Source organism: Cricetulus griseus, chromosome 4, assembly GCF_003668045.3.
Source record: "Cricetulus griseus strain 17A/GY chromosome 4, alternate assembly CriGri-PICRH-1.0, whole genome shotgun sequence".
Lineage (NCBI taxonomy): Eukaryota > Metazoa > Chordata > Mammalia > Rodentia > Cricetidae > Cricetulus > Cricetulus griseus.
This window is the reverse complement of record NC_048597.1, coordinates 167,094,983-167,117,198: the sequence shown is the minus strand read 5'-3', so window position 1 is coordinate 167,117,198 and position 22,216 is coordinate 167,094,983. Positions and strand designations below refer to the sequence as shown.

General features: G+C 36.7%; 1 protein-coding gene across 1 annotated transcript in view; it reads left to right on the top strand.

Annotated features, from left to right (window-relative positions):
• The window catches only part of Etfa (electron transfer flavoprotein subunit alpha), a 54,827-nt gene that overhangs the window by 10,690 nt on the left and 21,921 nt on the right, over positions 1–22,216 (top strand). Inside the window, exons 3-9 of the mRNA XM_027415037.2 lie at positions 713–794; positions 895–977; positions 4,624–4,723; positions 6,282–6,392; positions 7,152–7,253; positions 8,688–8,756; positions 11,597–11,679. Of these exons, the coding sequence (XP_027270838.1) occupies positions 713–794; positions 895–977; positions 4,624–4,723; positions 6,282–6,392; positions 7,152–7,253; positions 8,688–8,756; positions 11,597–11,679 (630 nt within the window). The remainder of the gene's footprint in view (positions 1–712; positions 795–894; positions 978–4,623; positions 4,724–6,281; positions 6,393–7,151; positions 7,254–8,687; positions 8,757–11,596; positions 11,680–22,216) is intronic.

Below are 22,216 nucleotides of genomic sequence, written 5' to 3'. Positions count from 1 at the left end.
GGCACAGCCCCTGTGCCCATTCATCAGTGAATTAGCAAGTGGAAGACAGTAATGACAGATGATATTGATAAAATCCATTTGTGTTAAAGTTACTTTAAAGGGAGAATGCTAATTGCCTTCTGTATACAGAAAATCACAGAGTAGTCAGAAGCTTTCTTAGAATCCCTTCCTGATTCCAAATAGGAAAAATGAGAAGTTAAACAAGAAAATACTTTACTTTGTTGTAGATAAGAGTGTGTGTGTAGGTAGAAACTTCATGTTGATAGTGGGCAGTAATTGAAAATTTCTTTCTATTACTTGGACTTATTAATCTTAGTCTCAGGAGAAATTATTGCCAAATGAAGTGCAGTAGACATTAGACAAGCAGTATGCTTAAGTTCTGCCTTCACTTCTAGTAGGTCCTGAGTCCAAAGTGTTTTATTATACACAGAGAAAATCCTGTTTTAGCTCTTCCTTCCTCCTCTTCTCCCTTCCTTTTCTTGTTTCCCTTTGGATTTGTGAGAGTGGATGTCATTTTATCCCACAGTGTTGTGGAACTTGTGATCCTACTACTTCATCCTCCCACGTGCTGGGTATCACATACAGTTTTCTGTAGGGCATTTTCTTATTTAGCGATTGATGGGGGAATGGGGGGGAGTAACTGGGCCTTGCATGGGCTTTTGAAACCTTAAAGCTACCCCCATCAACATTGAAGCTCTCCTCTTTATCACAGGTGGTACAAGATCTCTGTAAAGTAGCTGGAGTTGCAAAGGTTCTGGTGGCTCAGCATGATGCCTACAAAGGCCTCCTTCCAGGTGAGGTGTTCCAGTGAAAAAATGTAGTGTCTATTATGTTTGAATATATGGTTATGAAAATAGCATGAAATGTGTTTTACCAAATGTGTTTAATTCTCAGAGGAACTGACACCATTGATTTTGGAAACTCAGAAGCAGTTCAATTACACACACATCTGTGCTGGAGCATCTGCTTTTGGAAAGGTGAGAAGTGGAGTCTGACCTCACTGAACAGGATACATTTCTCTGGGCCAGAAATATAATAGACTTTGTTTAGATAGCCAGTCCTGACTTGGTCATACCTAGGGAAATACATTTATTCTTTCAAGATTTTATTCTATTTTCTGTTAAAAAGTCATTCAAATTTTGTCACAGAGATAACAGTTCTTTCAGGATTTTGTCTCATAAGTTATTAAACCTGTCACGTCTAGGTTTTCTAATTTGGCCCAGATAATATAATACTATTGTTAAATTGAATTCTCTCTCTCTCTCTCTCTCTCTCTCTCTCTCTCTCTCTCTCTCTCTCTCTCTGTGTGTGTGTGTGTGTGTGTGTGTGTGTGTGTACATAGTGTTCAGTTACTCCTCTTAAGAGATGATTTTCTTGGATGTCTGATGGACACAATAGAAAATCAAAGTCTGTTGGGAAGGGCTATGTTATAATTAGGGATATCCTTAAAGACAGCTATAATCTGATCATGTGCACTGTGATAAAACACCTTGACAAAGGTAACTTTGAGAAAAGATTTATTTACCTTAAAATTCCAGGGTACAGTTTATCATGGCAGGGAGTCACAGTGGCAGGGATTTGAAACAACTGGTCATATTACATCCAAGTCAAGAGCAGAAAGAGAGGGATGAATGTATTCTTACTTGTATTTAACCCTTCTTTTATACAGTTCAAGACTCAAATCCAGGGAATGGGTGTTGTCCATAGTGGGACTGGGTCTTCTCACATCCTTAACATCATCAAGCAAGGTCCCTTCCCAGGTGACTCTAAATTGTGTCAAGTTGACAATTAAAGTAACTATAACAGATGAGTAGTGTTGTTCTATATCAAGTAACATGGAGGGAAGGACAAAGGGGATGAGTCATACTTTAGAGGTAGAGTGTTGGCCTACATGCATGGGGCCCCAAGAGTTCAGTCGCCCACCAATTCCCTTTTCTTTTATTCTATTTTTTTTTAAATGTATATGCATGTTCTGCTTGCATGTTTTGTCTGTGTTCCTTGTGGGTGTAGTGTCCAGAGAGGCCAGAAGAGGGTATCAGATCCACTAGAACTGGAGTTAAATACTTGTGATGATGGTTTGAATAAGAATGGCCCCTGTAGGTTCATATATTTGAATACTTGGTCCTCAGTTAGAGGAACTATTTAGGAATGATTAGGAGGTGTGGCTTTGAAGGAGGAGGTGTGTCACTGGGGGCCCACACCATTCTCAGTTAGTATTCTTTGCCTTGGACTTGTGGAAGGAAATGTGAGCTCTCAGTTCCTGCTCAGCACCATGCTAGCCAGTCTGTTGCCATGCTTTCTGCCATGATAGTCATGGACTCCAACCTTCTGGAACCATGAATCCCAAATCAGATGCTTTTTAAAGTAAGTTACCTTGGTCATGGTGTTTTGTCATGGCAATAGAAAAGTAACTAAGGCAATTGTGAACTACCATGTGAATGCTGGGAATTGAACCTGGGCCCTCTGGAAGAGCAGCAGTGCTTACCTATCTATAATCTCAGTTACCTAGGCAGTGGAGACAGTATGCTTGCAAGTTCAGTGCTTGTCTGGGAAACATAGCAAGACTTTTGTCACAAAATAAAAAGTAAAAGAGAGGGTTAGGGAGATGGCTAAGCAGGTAAGAGCACTTGCTTTGCAAGAATGAGGGCCTGAGTTCAAGTCCCCAGCACCCATATGAGGGAATGGCTGCTTGTGCCCCTAACTCCAACACTGGAGGCTGGTTACAGGAGAATACTGTGAGATTGCTGGACAACCAGCCTAGTCCAAATAGCAGTTTCCAGTCCAGTGAGAGACCTTGCCTCAAGGCAATAAGGTGGAGAGCTATAGAGAAAGGTTCTACTGGCCACCTCATGTATGCACACAGATGTATGCACCATACACTCATGCATACATGCATGCATGTACACATACACACAAAAAAAGGAAAAGAGGCTGATTTGTAGGTGGAACCCTTGACTACTCACTCAACATGCACAAGGCACTAGGTTCAGTCCTCAGTACAGGAAAATTATCTGTACACAAACTCTTAGTAGAAAGTTGGATATAATATAGTAGTATAAAGAACAAGGATGTAAGTCCCTCCTTCATATTGTTAACTTACTCTTCCTATTTCAGAGTGCACCTTAATAATCACGTCTTTCTATTGATCTTTAAATTGTGTTTTGTGACTTGGAGTTTTTGTTCAATAGTGTCTTGAAAATATAGCTCACAATGTATTTGTCTCTCTGTAACATGATAAATAAAGACCCATGACTGATACTGGGGTTCAAGCTTCAAGCTGAAGATCAGAAAAACAAAGCAGCTAGTCACTAGCTCTTACCTCTAGCTCAGGCTGAAAGGGCTGATCCTGTCTCCACCAGCTCTCACCAAGCCTCAGACTGCTGTGTCTCCTCAGTGTAGCTGGAGAATGAATGCCAGGTCTGAGACCCTGTTCCTGTCTTAAGTACCTCTCATGAGTCCTGGGATTAAAGGCATGTGATCCAAGTGCTAAGATCTTCTTTGTGTGAGCTGATCTTTGTGTGATTCTGTCATTACTTTTGAAGTCAATGAGTAGAAACAGGACAGGAACACAAGAGAAATAAAAGACACATTCCCCTACCTTCAGGGTTATGTATGTTAAAAATGATTTTGCAACAGAAATCCATGCTAGTCACAGCTAATACATTATAATTATGTGTGCATGTGGGAGAGTACAGAATGATGGGTAATGATAAGGTAACTTGGAAGACTCTTTACAGAACAGAGAGGGTTTGTTGTGTTATATAGAAAGCATGGCTGCCAGAAGCAGTGTCATGAAACCAGGGAAGTGCCACTGACTGAGCTCTGTAGAAGTCAGCATTTCTATTTGTGTGATAAAAAGCAGTTCTTCACTTTTAAAATTACTTCTATTAGCTAAAAGAACCTCAGTCCAGAAAATATGGAAATTCAGTCTTCACAAGGTGACTCTCTTCTGCTTTAGAGCCCTAGAGTCACAGTAGAATTTTAACTAGACGTGTGGAGGTTCCCTTTCCCTCATTATGAGACCCAAGAAGATTTTGACCTGCTTAAGGATGAGAACAAAGTTTTATTTATTTGAAACTGTTATGAGCCTGTGTCGGCAACAGCATGTGTGCTTGTTTCTGCTGCTCATTTTATGTGTGACACACAGGCTGCTGTGCTTGATCTATTGATGCAACATGAACTTGACAAAGGCTGAAATGTCTGCTGAAATTTTCTCTTTCATAACTTATAGTAAATATATAAAATCTTTTCCGGTATTTTACTCTTCTAATTTTTTCTCTTTCTCTTGTTTAAATTCAGGGATCTATAACTGTCACACTTTGTACTTGATATATTTTAGGGCAGTAGATCTCATAATTTATCAAATTGAATCAGCTTCTTATTACTATAAATCTTCTACAACTCTTAACATAGAGTAATGGTAGGCACTTAATTTTAAACACTACCTCAAAAGCAGAGCTTGATGACCCATGTCCAAAGTCATGTGAAATGTAAAATATTTGATTTTGAATTAAAATTTATGCAGAAGATTACTTTCCTTTAAAGGGATTTAGGAGATACTATTGTTGATCATTATATTAATCAGCTTGCATTTATATAGTTCTCTACTTCTTTTTCTTTTAGAACCTTTTGCCCAGAGTAGCAGCCAAACTTGATGTTGCCCCAATTTCTGACATCATTGAGATCAAGTCACCGGATACATTTGTGAGAACTATCTATGCAGGTAAGTTCCGAGGAAGATAATTAGTCAACATGCTATTCTTTTAGAGTATGCAATTTTAAAAATGGAAACAAATCATATGCTTAAATAGACCATCTTAAAGGTTTCTGAGAAATGCTTTAGTTCAGAATTGCTACTATACTATGGTATGTCATTCTGTCTGATTTATCCTGTACACAGTGCTTTTAAACTCACATCCTTTGAGTTTATGGATTGAGATTTTTTTTCCCCCCAGTGGTTAATAAGTTAATAAGAATTAAGTTAGCCAGGCGTTGGTGGCGCACGCCTTTAATCCCAGCACTCGGGAGGCAGACGCAGGTGGATCTCTGTGAGTTTGAGGCCAGCCTGGTCTCCAAAGCGAGTGCCAGGATAGGCTCCAAAGCTACACAGAGAAACCCTGTCTTGAAAAACCAAAAAAAAAAAAAAAAAAAAAAAAGAATTAAGTTTACAATCCTATATGTATGTATGTATGTATGTATGTATGAATATATATGTGTAATATATATGTATTTTTAAATTTTAATTGAAATGTAATTAAATCACTTCTCCCCTCCAACATCTCCTGTGCCATTTCCCTTCACTCTCAAATTAATGGCACATTTTTATTATTGTTACACACAAATGTATAAATACAACTTGCTGAGTCTGTTTAGTTGCCTTGTGTGTATATGATTTCGGGGCTGGCCACTTTGCATTGGATAACCAATTAGAGGGTCTGTCCCTGGGAGAGACTGATTCTCCCTCTCTCAGTAGTCATTTGTTGTCTAGGAATGGGACCTGTGAGAGTTCCCCTTCCACATTAGCATGTCTGTTGCTGTCATCATTGTTCTTGTTGAAGTAGCTGTATTTTGTAAGTAGTGCCTGGAAAGGTATTCTCAGCTTTTGCGTTCCAGCTTAAACAATTCATTTCTTTAGTTGATTAATTGTTTCTAACACACACTGATCTCTAGTGGGGCTGGAAAAGGAGTTAATTTCTTTGTTGCTGCCTTTGTTCTGGTTAAAGTTGTATGTTTCAGTGAAACTGGTTGATTCTTAAATCAGTCCTGTAATCTTCAGTAATTTTCAAGGGGAAGTATTTGGTTGTAGTATCAGTCACTCCTAATGTGATGGCTAGTCTACATGAAGTATCTCTAATCCTTTTAAAGTTTTGGTTTCTCTGAAGTTGTTCTTTATGCCCTGTTAATGCTTTCATATCTTTCTTTGGCATGTATAGCAGTTACATATGTATTAAGGTATAGCAGCTCATATTTTTAAGTTGGTTGGGAGAAAGAAACATCATTTCTACTCTCTGCAGAGGAGGTGCACCTTCCTACTCTGGCCACCTGTTTCAGTTTGTTGATTCCAGGCATAACAGTACCTCTCTTGCTATAAAAGATGTTTAGAGTTGTACAGATAGTCCTTGGTGAAGTTCGCTACTGTTGTGCTTCTATTTTTCTATACTTAGCACAGGTAGAAAACAAATGGTCCATAGTTATTTTTTGCTTCATCTTTAGAAAGTAAATTCTGAGCCTAAGAAGAATACTTTTGCTCTTCCTTCTTCATAATAGAATTTGTGTTTCAGGAAATGCATTGTGTACCGTAAAGTGTGATGAGAGAGTGAAGGTGTTTTCTGTTCGAGGGACATCTTTTGAGGCTGCAGCAACAAGTGGAGGTAGTGCTAGTTCAGAAAAGGGTAAGTACTCATTTGAGCCTTTTGATAGGCTGGCATTTCTGTGGGTTATGTCAGAATAAGAGATGACCTCTGGTTTCATTTCTAGTGCAAAGTAAAAATTCAACTGACCCATATTCCAAGGTTATGTAAATAATTATAATTTATGTCTCTTTCATTTCCTCTTGGTACAAGGATAATCATTTTGGTAGATTGAAAGAGTAGGAAAGAGATCAATTAAGATTAATCTGTTATGTTTGTGTTAGGACTTTTTAACTTTCATTATTGTTTACTATTGTGACATTTGAGTGATTCAATATAATAGAAGAATGTAATAATAGGGGTCACAATTTAACATGTCTGACATGTTATTTGAATACTAGAGAGAATTGATTATTCTAGGGATTGTTTTGTTTGTTTGTTTTCAAGACAGGGTTTCTCTATGTAATAGGTCTGACTGTCCTGAAACTCGCTCTGTAGACCAGGCTGGCCTCAAACTGAGAGATCTGCCTGCCTCTGCCTCCCAAGTGCTGGGATTAAAGGTGTGTACCACCACCTGGCTATTCTGGTTTTGACAGATGAATTTAGGAGTAGCAAATGACTTCCCAAAATAATCTTGTCCTCTTAAACCTTTATAATTAAAGAAAATTAAATTGGAAACATGAAAATTTATGAACTTAAATTTCCTAGAATTGGATGTTTGTGTGTTGGTTTTAAAAATAATTATCACTATATAACTTGAAGTCATTATCATTTTTTAATTTAATTGATCAATGTGTGCAGCACCAAGTTCTTCACCAGTGGGAATATCAGAGTGGCTTGATCAGAAGTTGACAAAAAGTGATCGACCAGAATTAACCGGTGCCAAAGTGGTGGTATCTGGTGGTAAGTGCAGTAGTAATTTAAAAGATAACTTAAGCTATACCCTGTAGACTTCATTTAAAAAATACAGGCTTTTATGTAGTTTTTGGTGGTGCTAGGAATGGAACTCAGGGTCTTGCATGTGGTAGGCAAGCTCTATACTATTGTGCTGAGTCTGTAGTCTAGAGCATAGGTTTTTCTATTTTGTTTTGAGGGTTTTTTTATTTTTTTACATTTCAGTGGGTTTATTTTATTTTATTTGTTTTTATTTTATGTCCATTGATGTTTTGCCATGGGTGTCATGTCCCCTGGAACTGGAATTTTGAGAGTTGTGAGTTGCCATGTGGGTGCTGGGAATTGAACCTGGGTCCTCTGGAAGAGCAGCCAGTGCTCTTACCACTGAGCCATCTCTACAGCCACTTAATTTTTCTTTCCAAATGTCAGCAGTTGGTAAGTTGCAAGTATTAGTCATATTTTATCAGGAATATGAAATTATGACAATAATACAAAATTTGGGCTTACTGTCACACATTTGTTGATGGCATCTGGGGAACAGGGCACAAATCTCATTCCACACCTCTGCCACATGGTGTTTTTATTTTACAGACTTCTGTGTTTTTCTATGGCATTTGATTGCTTCTGAATAGTGGGGAAAGTGGTTGTAATCTTGAAGTTGTATATAAACCCCCTGCCCCATTCTACTTTCAAGGGCTTTCAGGATTATACAGGTCTTTGTGGATGACACTTAGGACGCCCTTTACAGTTAATGTCAGGGCCTGAGTGTGGCATAACACTTACCTCTTTTTATGTATTGTCCTTTATAATATGTTGACTGACTTTTTGAGAAGTTAAGGAATGATGTGATTTTTAAAATCTTTCCAAATTAAACATTAAACAAAATAGTTAATGTTCCCAACAGCCATCTATTGCTCAAGAGGTATTCAGAGGGAGCGGTTTAATATTTTGCAAAGATGTTTATCTTGTTTATTGGTTTGTATATTTAGCAAATATTAGTCCATATCTGTTCTGTGATGGGCCTGATGCATTTTCATTTTCTGGAGAAATAAAAATAAAAAATTAGAATGTATTTGCTCTTAAGGAGTTTGAAATCTAGGAGGAACTTCCATTCAGTCATGCAGGGAATATTTACCAAGTTCTTGTCAGAGTTTGCTAATATCACAGATAGAGCAGTGACCTAGAGAATAGTGGATTTTGCATCTTGAACTTAGAAAGTGTTTTCATTGTAGTGGAGAAACAGCAAACATTACAGTGTTCTTTATGTAGTTAATTAATTGCAATGCTGACTGCTTCATAGATGTCAGAAAAGGCTTTGTAGAGAAGGTAATATTTTTAATGCAGCAGTTTGTAATATGGGCTTTCAGTTGGGCATATAAAATGGCAAACATTTTACAGAGTGAAACTTGTATATACCTAATTTCTTTTATCTTTTTTAATGAGGTCGGGGCTTGAAGAGTGGGGAGAACTTTAAGCTACTGTACGATCTGGCAGATCAACTGCACGCTGCAGGTAAAGGCATCTTCCTTTGTACCAGAATGCTTTCTTTATGCTGGAAATGTTTTTCATTGTTTCATTTATATATAAGTCCTCCATATATATATAAGTCACATTAGTTTGCTTTCTATGGTTTTCAGTTTTTATTTTGTTTATTTATCAACTCAGCTTTGTTATCATTTATCAATTATACAAAATAGCATTTGGTTGTGGCATTTCTATTGATGTACATCACATCATTTGGTCATTTTTCCCGTGATTACTTGTTTCTTTTCTTCCTTCTTTTTCCTCCTTCTCTTTCCATGTAGTTCCCCTGTGATTTCCATGTCTTTATTTTTTTTAAAACTGGATTCTGCATGAGAGAAAGCATAAGATATTTGCTTTTCAGCATCTGACTTATTTTGCTTAACATGACTTCCAGTTTTGACCATTATTTTATTCTTTCTGCAGTGGTTTTCTTAGACCTCCAATAAATGCTGAAACATCTCATTAAAGGGGGGTTTCCTAGTAATTTTTAAAGAGTATGTGGCAGTTTTACTTTTGCCAAGCCTTGGGAATCTATCTAGTTTTGATTTTTAAAGTACTAAAATGCCACCTTCAGAGCCTTCTGCAGACCTCTTATTAGCTGTTCTTCAACCTCCTCACATGCTCTGATTCCTGTATGACTATATATAAATGTACTTTCCTATATATATATATATATATATATATATATATATATTCACATACATACATACATATGTATGTATGTGTGTACTGGAAAAAATGATTTTTTTTTAAAAAAAGATTTTTTTTAAAAAAAAATCCATGGTAGCAGAAATGACTGCATCTTATAAACATAGAAAACTGGAAGGAGTGAGGAAAGAATCTCTGAATTTGAGGATATGCCACAGATGTGCTTAAAGCTAAAAAGTAAAGAGAAAAAAGAGCTAGAAAACAACAATAAAATATCTAGTAACTAGGGGACAACTCTAAAAAATACAAGTAATATGATACAAAGCAAAGTAAAAAGTAACTACAACTGAAGATGGGTATAATGTGGAGTTGGGAGAAAAGAACAGGTGTGGTTTATACAGCAAAGCCTGAGAAGTTCCCCAAATTCACATCATACCCAAACAAAGATCCAGAAGCTCAAAAACACCAAATGTGTCTGTAATTGCAAGCTATAACAAGTCAAAGATAAAGATAAAAATCCTGAAAGAAACCAGAGTGGAAGAAAAAAAAAAGTCATACCATAGCAAAAATAAGAAATACATTGGACTTTGCTTCTGAAAACATGTGAGTAAGATAATAATGGGATAAAACGCTTCAAGTATTGAGAAGAAAAACCGAAGCAACCTAGAATTCTATACCCTTGGAATTATCCTTTAGAAGTAAAGGGGAAATAGAAAATTCTCAGACCCCCCAAAAAATAAATAGATAAAATAAAATTAAGGAATCTGTTATAGATCTACCTTGTAAGAAATGCTAAAGAGGGAGGGAGGGAAAACTGTGGTCAATATGTAAAATAAATTTTAAAAAAGTTAATTAAATAAAACAAATGATAAGGAGTTTTTAAGAAAGGAGGAACTGATAGAGGTCAAAACAGTGTAAAGATGAGAATCAAAAAACATGAAAGTAAATAAAAATGTGCTTTTCTTATTCTAACAAATAATTGTGTAGTCAGAATAAACAGCAATGTGGTCAATTACTTTGTTCATGGGTAGGTAAAGTAAGTGACAAACACTACCAGGGAACAGCAGGAATAGGATTATGGAGATATCCTACAATGTGTGTAATTACCCTGAAGTGGTACAGTGTTATCTGAAAGTGGAATTAGAGTAGATGTCAGTTGCAAACTTCACCAAGGTCACTACAAAAAAAAAAGGGTTGAAAAAGTATGACTGATAAGGAAAGAGATAAGATAAATTATGTAAAAGGCTCAGAGTTCGAGACCAGCCTGGTCTACAAGAGCTAGTTCCAGGGCAGCCTCCAAAGCCACAGAGAAACCCTGTCTCGAAAAAAAAAACAAAAAAAACCAAAAAACAAAAAACAAACAAACAGAAACAGAAAGTGTAAAAAATAAAAATAATAACAAAGAAAAAGGGCAATAAATAATTTAGATACAGTCTCACTGTATCTAAATGGTAGCCTTGTGATCCTTTTGCCTCAGCATTTCCTGTAGCAAGGAGTACAGACTTGTACCAACAGGGTAAGTTCTTACAGGGAAATTTACATGAAGTTAGTATATAAAGGAATATTGTATAGTATTTCCTAAGTAGATTATAATGAATTTATGGATGCTTTTTTGGTAAAAGCAAGTATCAGAAGTCAGCCAAATTCAAAAATTTAAATTTGTGCCTGGAGTGGTGATATATGCCTTTAAACCTAGCACTCAGGAAGCAGAGACAGGAGGATCTCTGTGAATTTAAGGTCAGTGTGGTCTATATAGTGAGTTCCAGGATAGCCAGGACTACATAGAGAGACCCTGTCTCAAAAAGAGGGATGGGGTGGAGAGATGGCTCAGCAGTTAAGAGTATTAGCTGCTCTTCCAGAGGTCCCAAGTTCAATTCCCAGCATCCATATGGCAGCTCAGAACTGTCCAGTCCAGTTCTAGGGGTCCAACACCCTTACACAGACAAATGTGTACATAAATAAATAAAATACTTAAAAATTAATTTAAAAGAAAAAAATTTGTAAAAATTGTTTTCTTAAAAAATGAACTTGTACTTAGTTACAGGTTTTCTTTTTTAAAGTGAGTCCTTTATACAATAATTTCTGACTACAATATTAGGATTTTGTTTTGTAGTTGTTAGTGAATATCTCACTAGCTGAATAATAGAGCTTAAAAATAATGACATTTCCTCCCCCTTTAGTTGGTGCTTCCCGTGCTGCTGTTGATGCTGGCTTTGTTCCCAATGACATGCAAGTTGGTCAGACAGGAAAAATAGTAGCACCAGTAAGTATTGCAATAAAATATGCCCTGCAAAATTCTGTGGGGAATCAGCACTGTATGTATTTGTTGAACAATAATTTCAGTGATTTATATCTTACTCAGTGATCCTGTACAGCTAGCCGTTGTGATGGTGACTATATCCTCACAAGGTCTGGAGTTTTTTGGTCTTAATAAAATGCTTAGCAGTTTTTTAATTAGGAATTATTTTGCAAAAAGATTTAAAGCAGTATGAGGTCATAATACGTGTTATTTTGTATGTGTGGTGTGGTAGAGTTGTAGGACTCTGTACATGCTTGTCAAGTGCTGTTCCACTGAGCTATATCCCTAACTTATTTTATTATTGATTTTATAAATTTACATTGGTAACATTTATTGATCATAAAGTCTTTTAAGTATAAAATCAGTTAGGACAATTAGCCTATTTTAATTGAGCCTCTTTTAGTTAGACTTTGGTCATTAGGCGCTACTAATGACAATTGTAGTCTTGTGTGCTCCTAAGCACCTAGTTTAGTTATATATTTTTATCTATTTGCATAAATTTCAGGACATTTTGATTTTTACTGCTAGAATATTCCTTTTTGCCAAGAGGATGAGACAGTCTGTCTGTAGTCCAGGCCAGCCAAAAGCTCAGCAGTCTTCTTGCTTTAGCCTCCCAAGTGCCGATATTTAGGCTTAAGCCACCACACCTAGCAGATAGTGTATTCTAAAATTCTTTGCAAAACTTAAAAGGGAAATGTAGGAAATGTTGAAGTGAAAGTTGAATCTTTTAAAACATCTCCTGACTGTTCATATTTTTTAAGTAATGTGTTGAATCATTTTCAACCAGTTTAAATTTATGTTGCATGAAGAAAATATTTTTATGTAACTCAAAAATGTTTTTTGTTATTTCAAAACAAGATGCTGTGTCATGTTCATTAAATTCTCTTTGCTGGGTGGTGGCAACACACATCTTTAATCCCAGCATTTGGGAAGCAGAGACAGGCGAATCTCTGTGAGTTTGAAGCCTGCCTGGTCTACAGAGTGAGTTTCAGGACAGGCTCTAAAAGAATAGAGAAACCCTGCCAAAAAAAAATTCTTCTAGTGTCCTAGTCTATAAGGTGATGACTTTGTAACAGTCATCTCTTTTTGTAATTTTTTCATATAAAATGTTTCTCATCACCCAACTCCTATTTCTTTAAGACTTGCCTTTGACGTTTGTTTTGAAATGCCTGTCTTGTCCTTCTAAAGTGGGATCATTTACCTTTTTATTGTCTCTTTCTGTAACTTCTTTGTATAGTTTGTATACAAATCATTTTTCAAATATGTACTGTGAATTTTTTCCTATGCTTGGACTTGCCTATTTTTCTTTTGATGAGCAGAAATGTTTCATTTTGATAAAGTTCATTGAAGCAATCTTCCTTCCTTAATATATTTTGTGTTACTTAGCTTACTTGAAGTCAGAGAAGATCTCAGTACTGAATATAGCCACTAAAACTATTCATAAATTACGTCAAAGCACTGTGTGACTGACTTGCTTGTCAAACCACATTAGTCTGGCTGTAGAAGTGGATTTATTGAGCAGATGAGCTGGAGCCTTCTGTGACATTTAATTAGGTGTGGCACACATATATTTTTGTGGAAGTCTTGCGTGTACAGTTTTATGTGAGTAGACACATTCAGGCTTGAATTCATAAAAGATCAGCAGCTTCCTAATCAAAACTACTTTTATAAGAAATTCAGTGTATACCCTGAAGTAGCAAGCAGACTTACTGTGACAGAAAGGGGGCATTCATAGTTATTAAGCAGGAGCAGAGTACAGGGAGTGGCTGGTGGCATCCTTTCCTGTTTTGGAAATAAGTTCCATACACCCAGCTTCATTCAGCATTACTCTTATAGAACTATTGAATTTTGCTCATAAGGAGAGTAAACATTAACCCCTTAGAGAATTCTAATGTATTAACTCCCTAGTTGAGCATCGTGTTCCTTTTGTTGTTGCTGCAACAAAATACAGACAAAAGCAACTGAAGGGAGGGTAATTTTGGTTCACAGTTTAGAGGTAAAGTCCGCTATGTGGAGGAACACATGACAAGAGCTTAATAAGATCACATCAAATCCAGTCAGGAAACAGAGTGAATTACTGGTGTTCAGCTCACTTTTTCTTTTCATTCTGTGGGGTACCTCGGCCCATGGAATAGTATCACTCATGTTCAGGGTGGGTCTTCCTGCCTTGCCAAGCCTTTCTGGAAATGCCCTCAAAAGCACTCATGAGGCATGTTTTGTCTCAGTGGTGATTTTAAGTTGACAATGAAGACTGGCCATTAAAGGCATAGATGTATTGTGTGTGTGTGCACATATATATGTTATATGTATCTCTCTCTCTCTCTCTCTCTCTCTCTCTCCCTCTCTCTCTCTCTCTCTCTCTCTCTCTCACACACACACACACACACACACACACACACAGAGGCCATGGTTCTAAAACCTTTTTGGGGAAACAATCAATTTACAATTTACAAGTGTAGAACAAAGCTTTTGTGAATGTGTGTGACCATTTGAGAGTAAGTTGCTGAGATGATGCCCTTCAGCTTCAACTACGTGCATTTTCCTACATAACCATAACGCAGCCTTTCAAATCAGAACATTAACACACAATATCATCTAGTCATCAAATTCCATTTGGATTTTGCCCATTACTTCATTCATGTCCTTTATAGCAAATGATACTGGTTTAGAATCACATATTGCATCTATCTGTCATGTCCTTCAGTCTTAATTTCTCGATTTTACTTTCACATCATGAGGGACTTCAGGATTATAGGGCAATTTGTAGGCAGACATTTCTTTCCTGCCATCCACTCCCAAGTAAACACACTGAGGCTTATATTAATTATAAATGCTTTGCCAGTAGTTCAGGCTTGTTACTAACTAGCTCTTACAATTTAAATTAACCCATTTCTGTTAATCTGTGTATTGCCATGTGACTCACCTGTCCTCCAACATGTCTTACTGTATATCCTGGCAACTCCACTGACTCCGCCCTTCTTCCTCCCAGCATTCTCAGTTTGGCTGTCCTGCCTATAGCAACTGTTGTATAATCTAGGTATTGTCTTTTAAAGTATGTGTTGAAATCTTTTGCTTGTACTAATTGAATTGCTTGTTTTTATTATTGACTTACTGAAGTTTTTTAAATAAATTCAAGTAGTGACTTTCTTGTTTACTTCCCACATCTATGGCATGCCTATTTATTTTTCTGATATGATCTCTAATTAGGAACTGTTTTGCTATTTCTCATTTGCTGCAAGCTCTTATCACGAATGGAATTTCTATGCAGAGTTCTCCCTCCTCTGGAACTTTCTCCACACTTTCAGCTAGTGTGACAGCCACATATCTTCTGTGTATTATCTTCAGCCAGTAAGACTTCAGGTTTTTTTAAAGGCCTGATTTCTGATTGGCCTGTGGAGAAATTGCAGATACCCCAGGTGAAAAAGGAGAAATATGCTAGACTCATATCTGCATGCTTCCCTCCCCTACAGAATTGTGGCTCCTCAAATTTTATCTGTCAGTGTTGATATCCAACATATTTAAACAGTTGCTATCTATATTTGAACCTGGTTTATAGTTGTTTTAGCAGGGTATGTCTGATATGAGATTCCCTTAGGGTCATAAGGAAACCTGATGCCCAAAATTTGAATGTATTACTTTACTTTATATGCTTGCTGACTAGTGTGGAGTTGGGTTATTATCACCCTAAATAATATCTTAATTAATGCTACTTAATAATGTATTAGGTTTTTTTCAGTCATATCCCAATATTGGCAAAAATTATACTTCTGAATATACAAAATCTCTCCACACCTCCACCCATTTGAATTGTGTGCTGTTAAATCCATCTCCACGAATACTAATGCAGCATTCTTTGTTTTTAACACAGCACATTCATTTATTTTTATTTAATGAGGCATTTTGCACTTTTGAACATTTCAAGGCTTATTTCTTTTCTCATTTTGTCTTGTTGGCATTTTATAACAACCTTGGAAAGTGTCACCACTGTTTTTTTCTGATGGCAAGGAACCAAAAGCTACCTGCTTTAAGTAATGGAATAAATAAAGTCAACTTGGTTATCTGTATAAGAATAATTGTTTTACTTTTTATTATTAATTTGAGAAAGCATATAATACCCAAAATAGACCTTGAATTTAGTTGCATGGCTTTTTTGTCACTCACAACAATGTACACAGTGTGAAACAGTTTCCAATGTCCATATGACTTCACAGTCTTTTGAGATGTAGAAACCCCCCCCCCCATCAGAAGCCACTGATTAGTTCACAGCTTAACTGTTGTGACAATGACGGCTTTTTTGGGGGGGGGCTCAAAAGAAAATATTTCTGTACTAATAGAGGTCATTTGATTTTTCTATGTTTTTTTGTTTAAAAATAGACATACCACACATCCAACTCTCTCACAAATAATTGTATATTTTTAAGAGGCAGATTTTGAAATCACATCATAAGAGCTAGCAAATCTTATACATTGTGACAATTATTTTATATGGAAGAGCACAAATGAGGAAAGCTTTTAAACTCATAGGTGAAGTAAACTGTGGTTGCAGATAGATCCCTACTAGAGACTATCTCACCATTGCTGTAGGGTTTTCACCTGAACCCTCCAACCTCAGAGATGAGCTTAATATACATACATATATATACATATATACATATATACAAATATATATATTCTTAAAACAGAAGCTCATGTCAGTTTATCTGGGATAGTTTCAAATTTTGAATTTCTATATTTTGAAGGCAAATTCTGTGATCTGAAAAATTAATAAGATTCTGTGTGTGTGTGTGTGTGTGTGTGTGTGTGTGTGTGTGTGTAAAAGGAGTACATTTAGAAATGAGAATCTTGAGGAACATGGTTACTATAATAACAATAATGATTAAATCTAAGATTTAACAGGCAAAATGAATATATGAAAACTGAAAATATAGCATAAAATTGGGGATGAATGCATTAACACATTTAATGAAAATATGAAGGAAACTCTAAAATGTGACTTAGGCAATATTTAATATGTTTGAAAAAATCTAATAAAATTATGATCCCAGTAAATGAAGATCAATAAAGATGAAGAAGAAACACAATACTCACACTCTGAGTTTACTATGATAAAGCAAAACAAACAAAAACATTGAAACACATAGCTGAGGACCTTTGACTGACTTTGAACAGAAATGTTCTCTGTGCCACTTACCAGCACACTGATAAACTTAAATGCCAATGCTGTAACTGCATCAGCTTGGAAAGCAGTGAAAATCATGGTGTAGAAGTTGGCAGTTGGAGAAACTTTGTGTTAACTAGACAAGAAAAAGGAAACTACAGGATAAAGGTAGAATGCAACAAATCAGGGAAGTGGGCGAAGGAAGTGCTCAGCGGGTAGCAAGTAAGTGCCCATTGATAAGTCAGACACTTCTGATTATGAAATATGGAGATGAAGATATAAAATCATTTATAAATTGACAATGACTACTTTTTATTTCTAACTAACCTGATTTGGAGTTAATTTCAAATTTAGAAAAATAAAACTAAAAAACAATACAATATGCATGTGTGCATGCATGCATGTGATTTTCTCTGAATTGTTTTATATTAAGCAGTGTCGTGGGTTTTTGTTCCTAAATATCTCAGTGCATAATTATTTTCAGTTGGAAATATTCTCATCTGAAGTATAGTTACATTTATTTATTTATTTCTATATTTATTACTTTGTACACGAGCAGTCCATTTGTTTAAGTAGATATTAGGAGTTTTCTTCAATCATTCTCCAACTTTTTAAATTAATTTACCTATGTTATGTGTGTGTGTGTGTTTCCTGTATGTATGTATGTGCACCACGTGCATGCCTGGTGCTACATAGGCCAGAGGATGCATTGGATCTCCTGGAACTGGAGTTACAGACATGTGAGCAGCCTTGTGAATGCCAAGAATGAATCTGGGTTCTCCAGAAGAGCAACTAGCACCCTTAACTCCTGTGCTGGCTCTCCAGCTCCAGCTCTAGCACACTTATATTTTATATCCCAATTTTGTTTGTGTTTTTATTTTAATTTTCTGCTTTAAAGGTTTATTTATGTATTTTGTGTTTATGGGCACTTTGTCTGCATGTACATCTGGACACCAGAAGAAGACATCGGGTCCCATTATAGACAGTTGTGAACTGCCGTGTGAATGCTAGGAATCGAACTCTGGAAAAAGGGCATCAAGAAAAGCAGCCAGTGCCCTTAACTGAGGAGCCATCTTTCCAGCTCCCAACTTCTTGCATTTTAATAATCTAACTTTTTCATTTATCTTCATATTCATTACTAGCTCTGGTCCCCCAGTACAGAATCTACTTTAGCGTCAAGTAGTACTTCCATTGTTGTGCTTCTTTAGTCTTTGGTTTCTTGGTTGTGGTGAACAGTAGAGCTTGGTTCTTACTTGGCTTCAATCTTAGTCTTTCTCAGTATTCATGCCCCTATTCCCTACCACCTATCTCTGACAGGCAAGCTTTTCTGATTTCTTTCTGATAGGTTGTACTTTAAATGGTTTGAGAAAGTTCAAGTGGCAGATGAAAAGCTGTGTGGCCCTCTCTGGATGTGAGCTACAAATTTGGCAGGCTTCTAGAAGCCTGTTCATATTAGGAGACAAGATCAGTGCCCTGATTTACAGTGTCCCAAAGGTAAAACAAACTAATTGTACATGGGAAGTATCATTTGGCCTGATACCAAGATCAGAGAGATACATCCCTTGAGTCCATATAAAGAAGACACTATTGATTGACAGCCTCAACAATATCTTTACTATAAATAGGACAGTAGTTTTATAGGGTTGTTTTTATGATGCCCCTCAGTGTGGGCCAATTGCATAATAAATGCATTTCTAAGAGAGGCAATAACTATTTGGTTCTGTGTCTGCTATTCAAGCTTATGTTACGGTACAACTGCAGGCTGGCAATTAAATTGTCAAACCCTTCTCAGATGAATTTTATTAGAAAGAACGGAGCTGAAGTCAGGTGGTGAGTGTATAGAGGTGCTAGCTCATCTGCCTCTGCAAGATGATTAGAGTCTAGAGCACAGGGTAAAGATTATTTGGGACAAAAAATACTTGCTATAATATACTTGCTATAAAAGCAAAAACCATACAAAACAAAGTCCCAGCTTATCTTCATGTGTCAGAGAAAAACATTATTCTTGTTTGATGTTAAAATTGTACCTGCTCTCTGGAGCTTATCATCCCTGCCTCCTTAGAAACAGTTGGATTGGCTAGCCACTTCCCTTGGACCCAGTGTCTTTCCTCCACTTACTCCTTTTCTGTAACTTTAAAAAGAAAACGCTCCATTTACCTGGCAGCCTCTTTCCTCCCATGCTGCCACCCCTTTCTCATCTCACAAGGCTAAGCTTGAAATGCTGTTTACACTTGCTTACTCTATTTGCTTTACTTCCTATTATTTTCATCTAAAATTATGTATATTTATATAAATATATATAACATAATTTTGAAATAACACCCAATTTAAGAAGCAATGTTATAGCTGGGCGGTGGCACATGTCTTTAATCCCAGCATTCGGGAGGCAGAGGCAGGTGGATCTCTGAATTCAAGTCCAATGTGGTCTATAGAGTGAGTTCGAGAACAGCCAGGGCTACACAGAAAAACCCTGTCTCAAAACTCCCCCCCCCCAAAAAAAAAGAAGCAGTTTTATATTACTGAAAGCCCCACAAACCTTTTTCTTGAATGTATAGTTTTTTCCTCTCCTCAAAGGTAACTGTCATCCAAAATTTGATGATTATTGTTCTAATACATTTCATTTTCACTTTTACTGTGTTTGTGAAAATTTCTAAACAGCATATAGCTGAACTTTTCAGTTTTAGCACTAGATAGAGTGATATGTGCCTATAATCCCAGTACTTAGGAAGATGAGGCTGGAGAATTACCTTAAGTAGTTTGATGCCAGGATAAGATATAAAGCAGGACTCTGTCTAGGAGAAAAAAAGGGGGGCGGGGAGGGAGGAAACCAGTTTGAATGCTATGAATGATTCTCAAGTGTTCCAGCGACTGGCTCAGCCTTTGAACTATAGACTTTATGACCAACTTTGTTCACTTACTAAAGTGTAACATACTGTGTTATCATGATCTATGTGCTGTGAGAACACTGGTACAAAGTATTTTTAACGTATTAGCAGCAATACACTATATGTGTTCTTAATAATCTTATTTTTGAGATTTTTTTTGTATAAATGCATGCAGGCTGTTTTTGTTTTGTTTTATCGATTCTATAGTATCCTGCTATATGAATATATCATACTTCCATTTTATTGTAGATACTTTATGGGCGGCATAAAATGTTGGGGAGAGGGCACTGTACTAACTGTTCAGTAGTGTCAGGATAATTGAAAGCAGGGTGGTAAAGGGTCTCTCAGATCCAAAGAAGAGGTGATGGTCTTCTCAGCTCCTAAAATACTAGAAATAAGTGGCTGTTAACCATGTCTAAAGCTTTGAATCAAAAAGTGATATTAAAAAAAAAAAAAAAACTCAAATGATTGTGTCTGTTCTCTTTGCTTGCAGTTACAGTGTAGACATAATATACAATCCTGTCTGGATAGTAGCTGAGGAATAGCTGCTTAGTTAATTGTATTGGCTCACTCAGATTCATAAGCATCTTGAATACACCCATATACATCTTGATTTGGGTTGTTAATTTGAATAGTAATAGTGACAACTGCATTACTAATAGCACAAATTGGGGGCTTGGCATAGCAGCACATGCTTCTTCTGATCCTAGTCCATGGGAATAGAGGCAGGAGAACCAGGCTGTACATAATTCCAGGCTAGGATGGACTGCATGAGACTCTGTCTTAAAGAATAGAGAGAGGGGAAGAAGGAAGAAGGATGGAAGGAGAAAAGAGTGGTTAAGAGTCTAGATGACCATCAAGCTGTCTGAGTTCTGCACTTAGCTTACCATTTGCTTTCTGTTAACCTTTGATAAATCAGTTAACCTCTTGGGTTACAGTTTCCTGAGATGTGTAATAGTAATAATCCCTATTTCACAGAGTTGTAAATAATAGATGAGTTAATATATATAAAACAAGGTTAAGTAAGAGATTTTTTGTGTGTATGTATGTCACTTAAAACTGTGCCTGGTGTGTTATAAATGCTATGCACTAGCTAATTTTTTTTTTTTTTTTTGGTTTTTCGAGACAGGGTTTCTCTGTGTAGCTTTGGAGCCTATCCTGGCACTCGCTCTGGAGATCAAGCTGGCCTCAAACTCACAGAGATCTGCCTGCCTCTGCCTTCCGAGTGCTGGGATTAAAGGCGTGCACCACCAACGCCCAGCCTAGCTAATTTTACAATGACTATTACAAATTATTTTTTGTATGTGTGTTATAGTATGTGTGTGTGTGTTGTATTATGTGATAACACATAGGGGTGTGCAGCCTACATGTGTTTGCAGAGACCAGAAGAAGATATTGTATGTTTTCCTTTATTGGTCTTCTCCTTAATTTTAGAGACAGGTCCTCTCAACTGAATCTGAAGTTCCCCCCTTTCAGCTACATTGGCTAGCCAGCAAGCATAGGGTCTTCCTGTATCCACTAACCAGTACTAGGGGTTACAGGGTTCATGGACTATGCCCAGATTTTATATGGGTACTGTGCTTTTGAATTCATATCCTCTTGCTTTTACAGCAAGTGCTTTTACCCACAGATTCTTAGAAGATTTTGTTTGGAATCATGAACAATCATTAAATTACTTCTCTGGTATTTGTCAGGCTCATTGGATTTTATTATCATTTAATTCTTGTTGAGGGTCAGAGTTTTAGGTTTACACTGTGACTAGGTTTAATTAGTATGACTTTTTAAGTCTTGATATATTTGAGAGAAATTCTTCTTCTGGATTGCTCTCAGTGATGGGTTTGGTGCTGACCTGACCTTTTCAGCCATCCAAACACATACGCATGTTATGATCATTAGAGTCTGCTGTGTGTTGCCACGGAGAATGTACTTAGACTTAGTGCAGCATCTTAGTGTAGGTATGGATTACTTTGCCTGTATTTTGATATTTTACTGAAAGATCAACTTCCTGTTTATAATTTTGAGATTAAGTGAATAGAGTCAAAGTTACCAGATGAATAAGCTGTTAGGAGAATTTACCAAGACAGTACATTTTGTTTCTGACCTTTGTTTTGAAAATTCACTAATGTTGAAAAGTCAGTGTGGAAACAAACTTTATAGAGTTATTTGTATACAACTGGGAATGAGTTTATGGGATGGGCTGCCCTCTAACTTGCTAAAAAGCTGAAGATTGACAACTGCTTTCATACTGCATTATCTAGCTTGGCTTTTAGCTCCAAGAGAACTGTGTTCACAAATTGATGTGCTTTTCCTTTGGGGTTGGTATAGAAGCATTAAATTGTACTAAAATATTCATATGTGAGTGCATTTGGCTGAAAGCAATTGATGTTCTGTCCCCAAGAGGACAAAGAGAAATGCTGTGTGGACCCACAGTCAAGAAAACACCCTATGCATGCTTCTT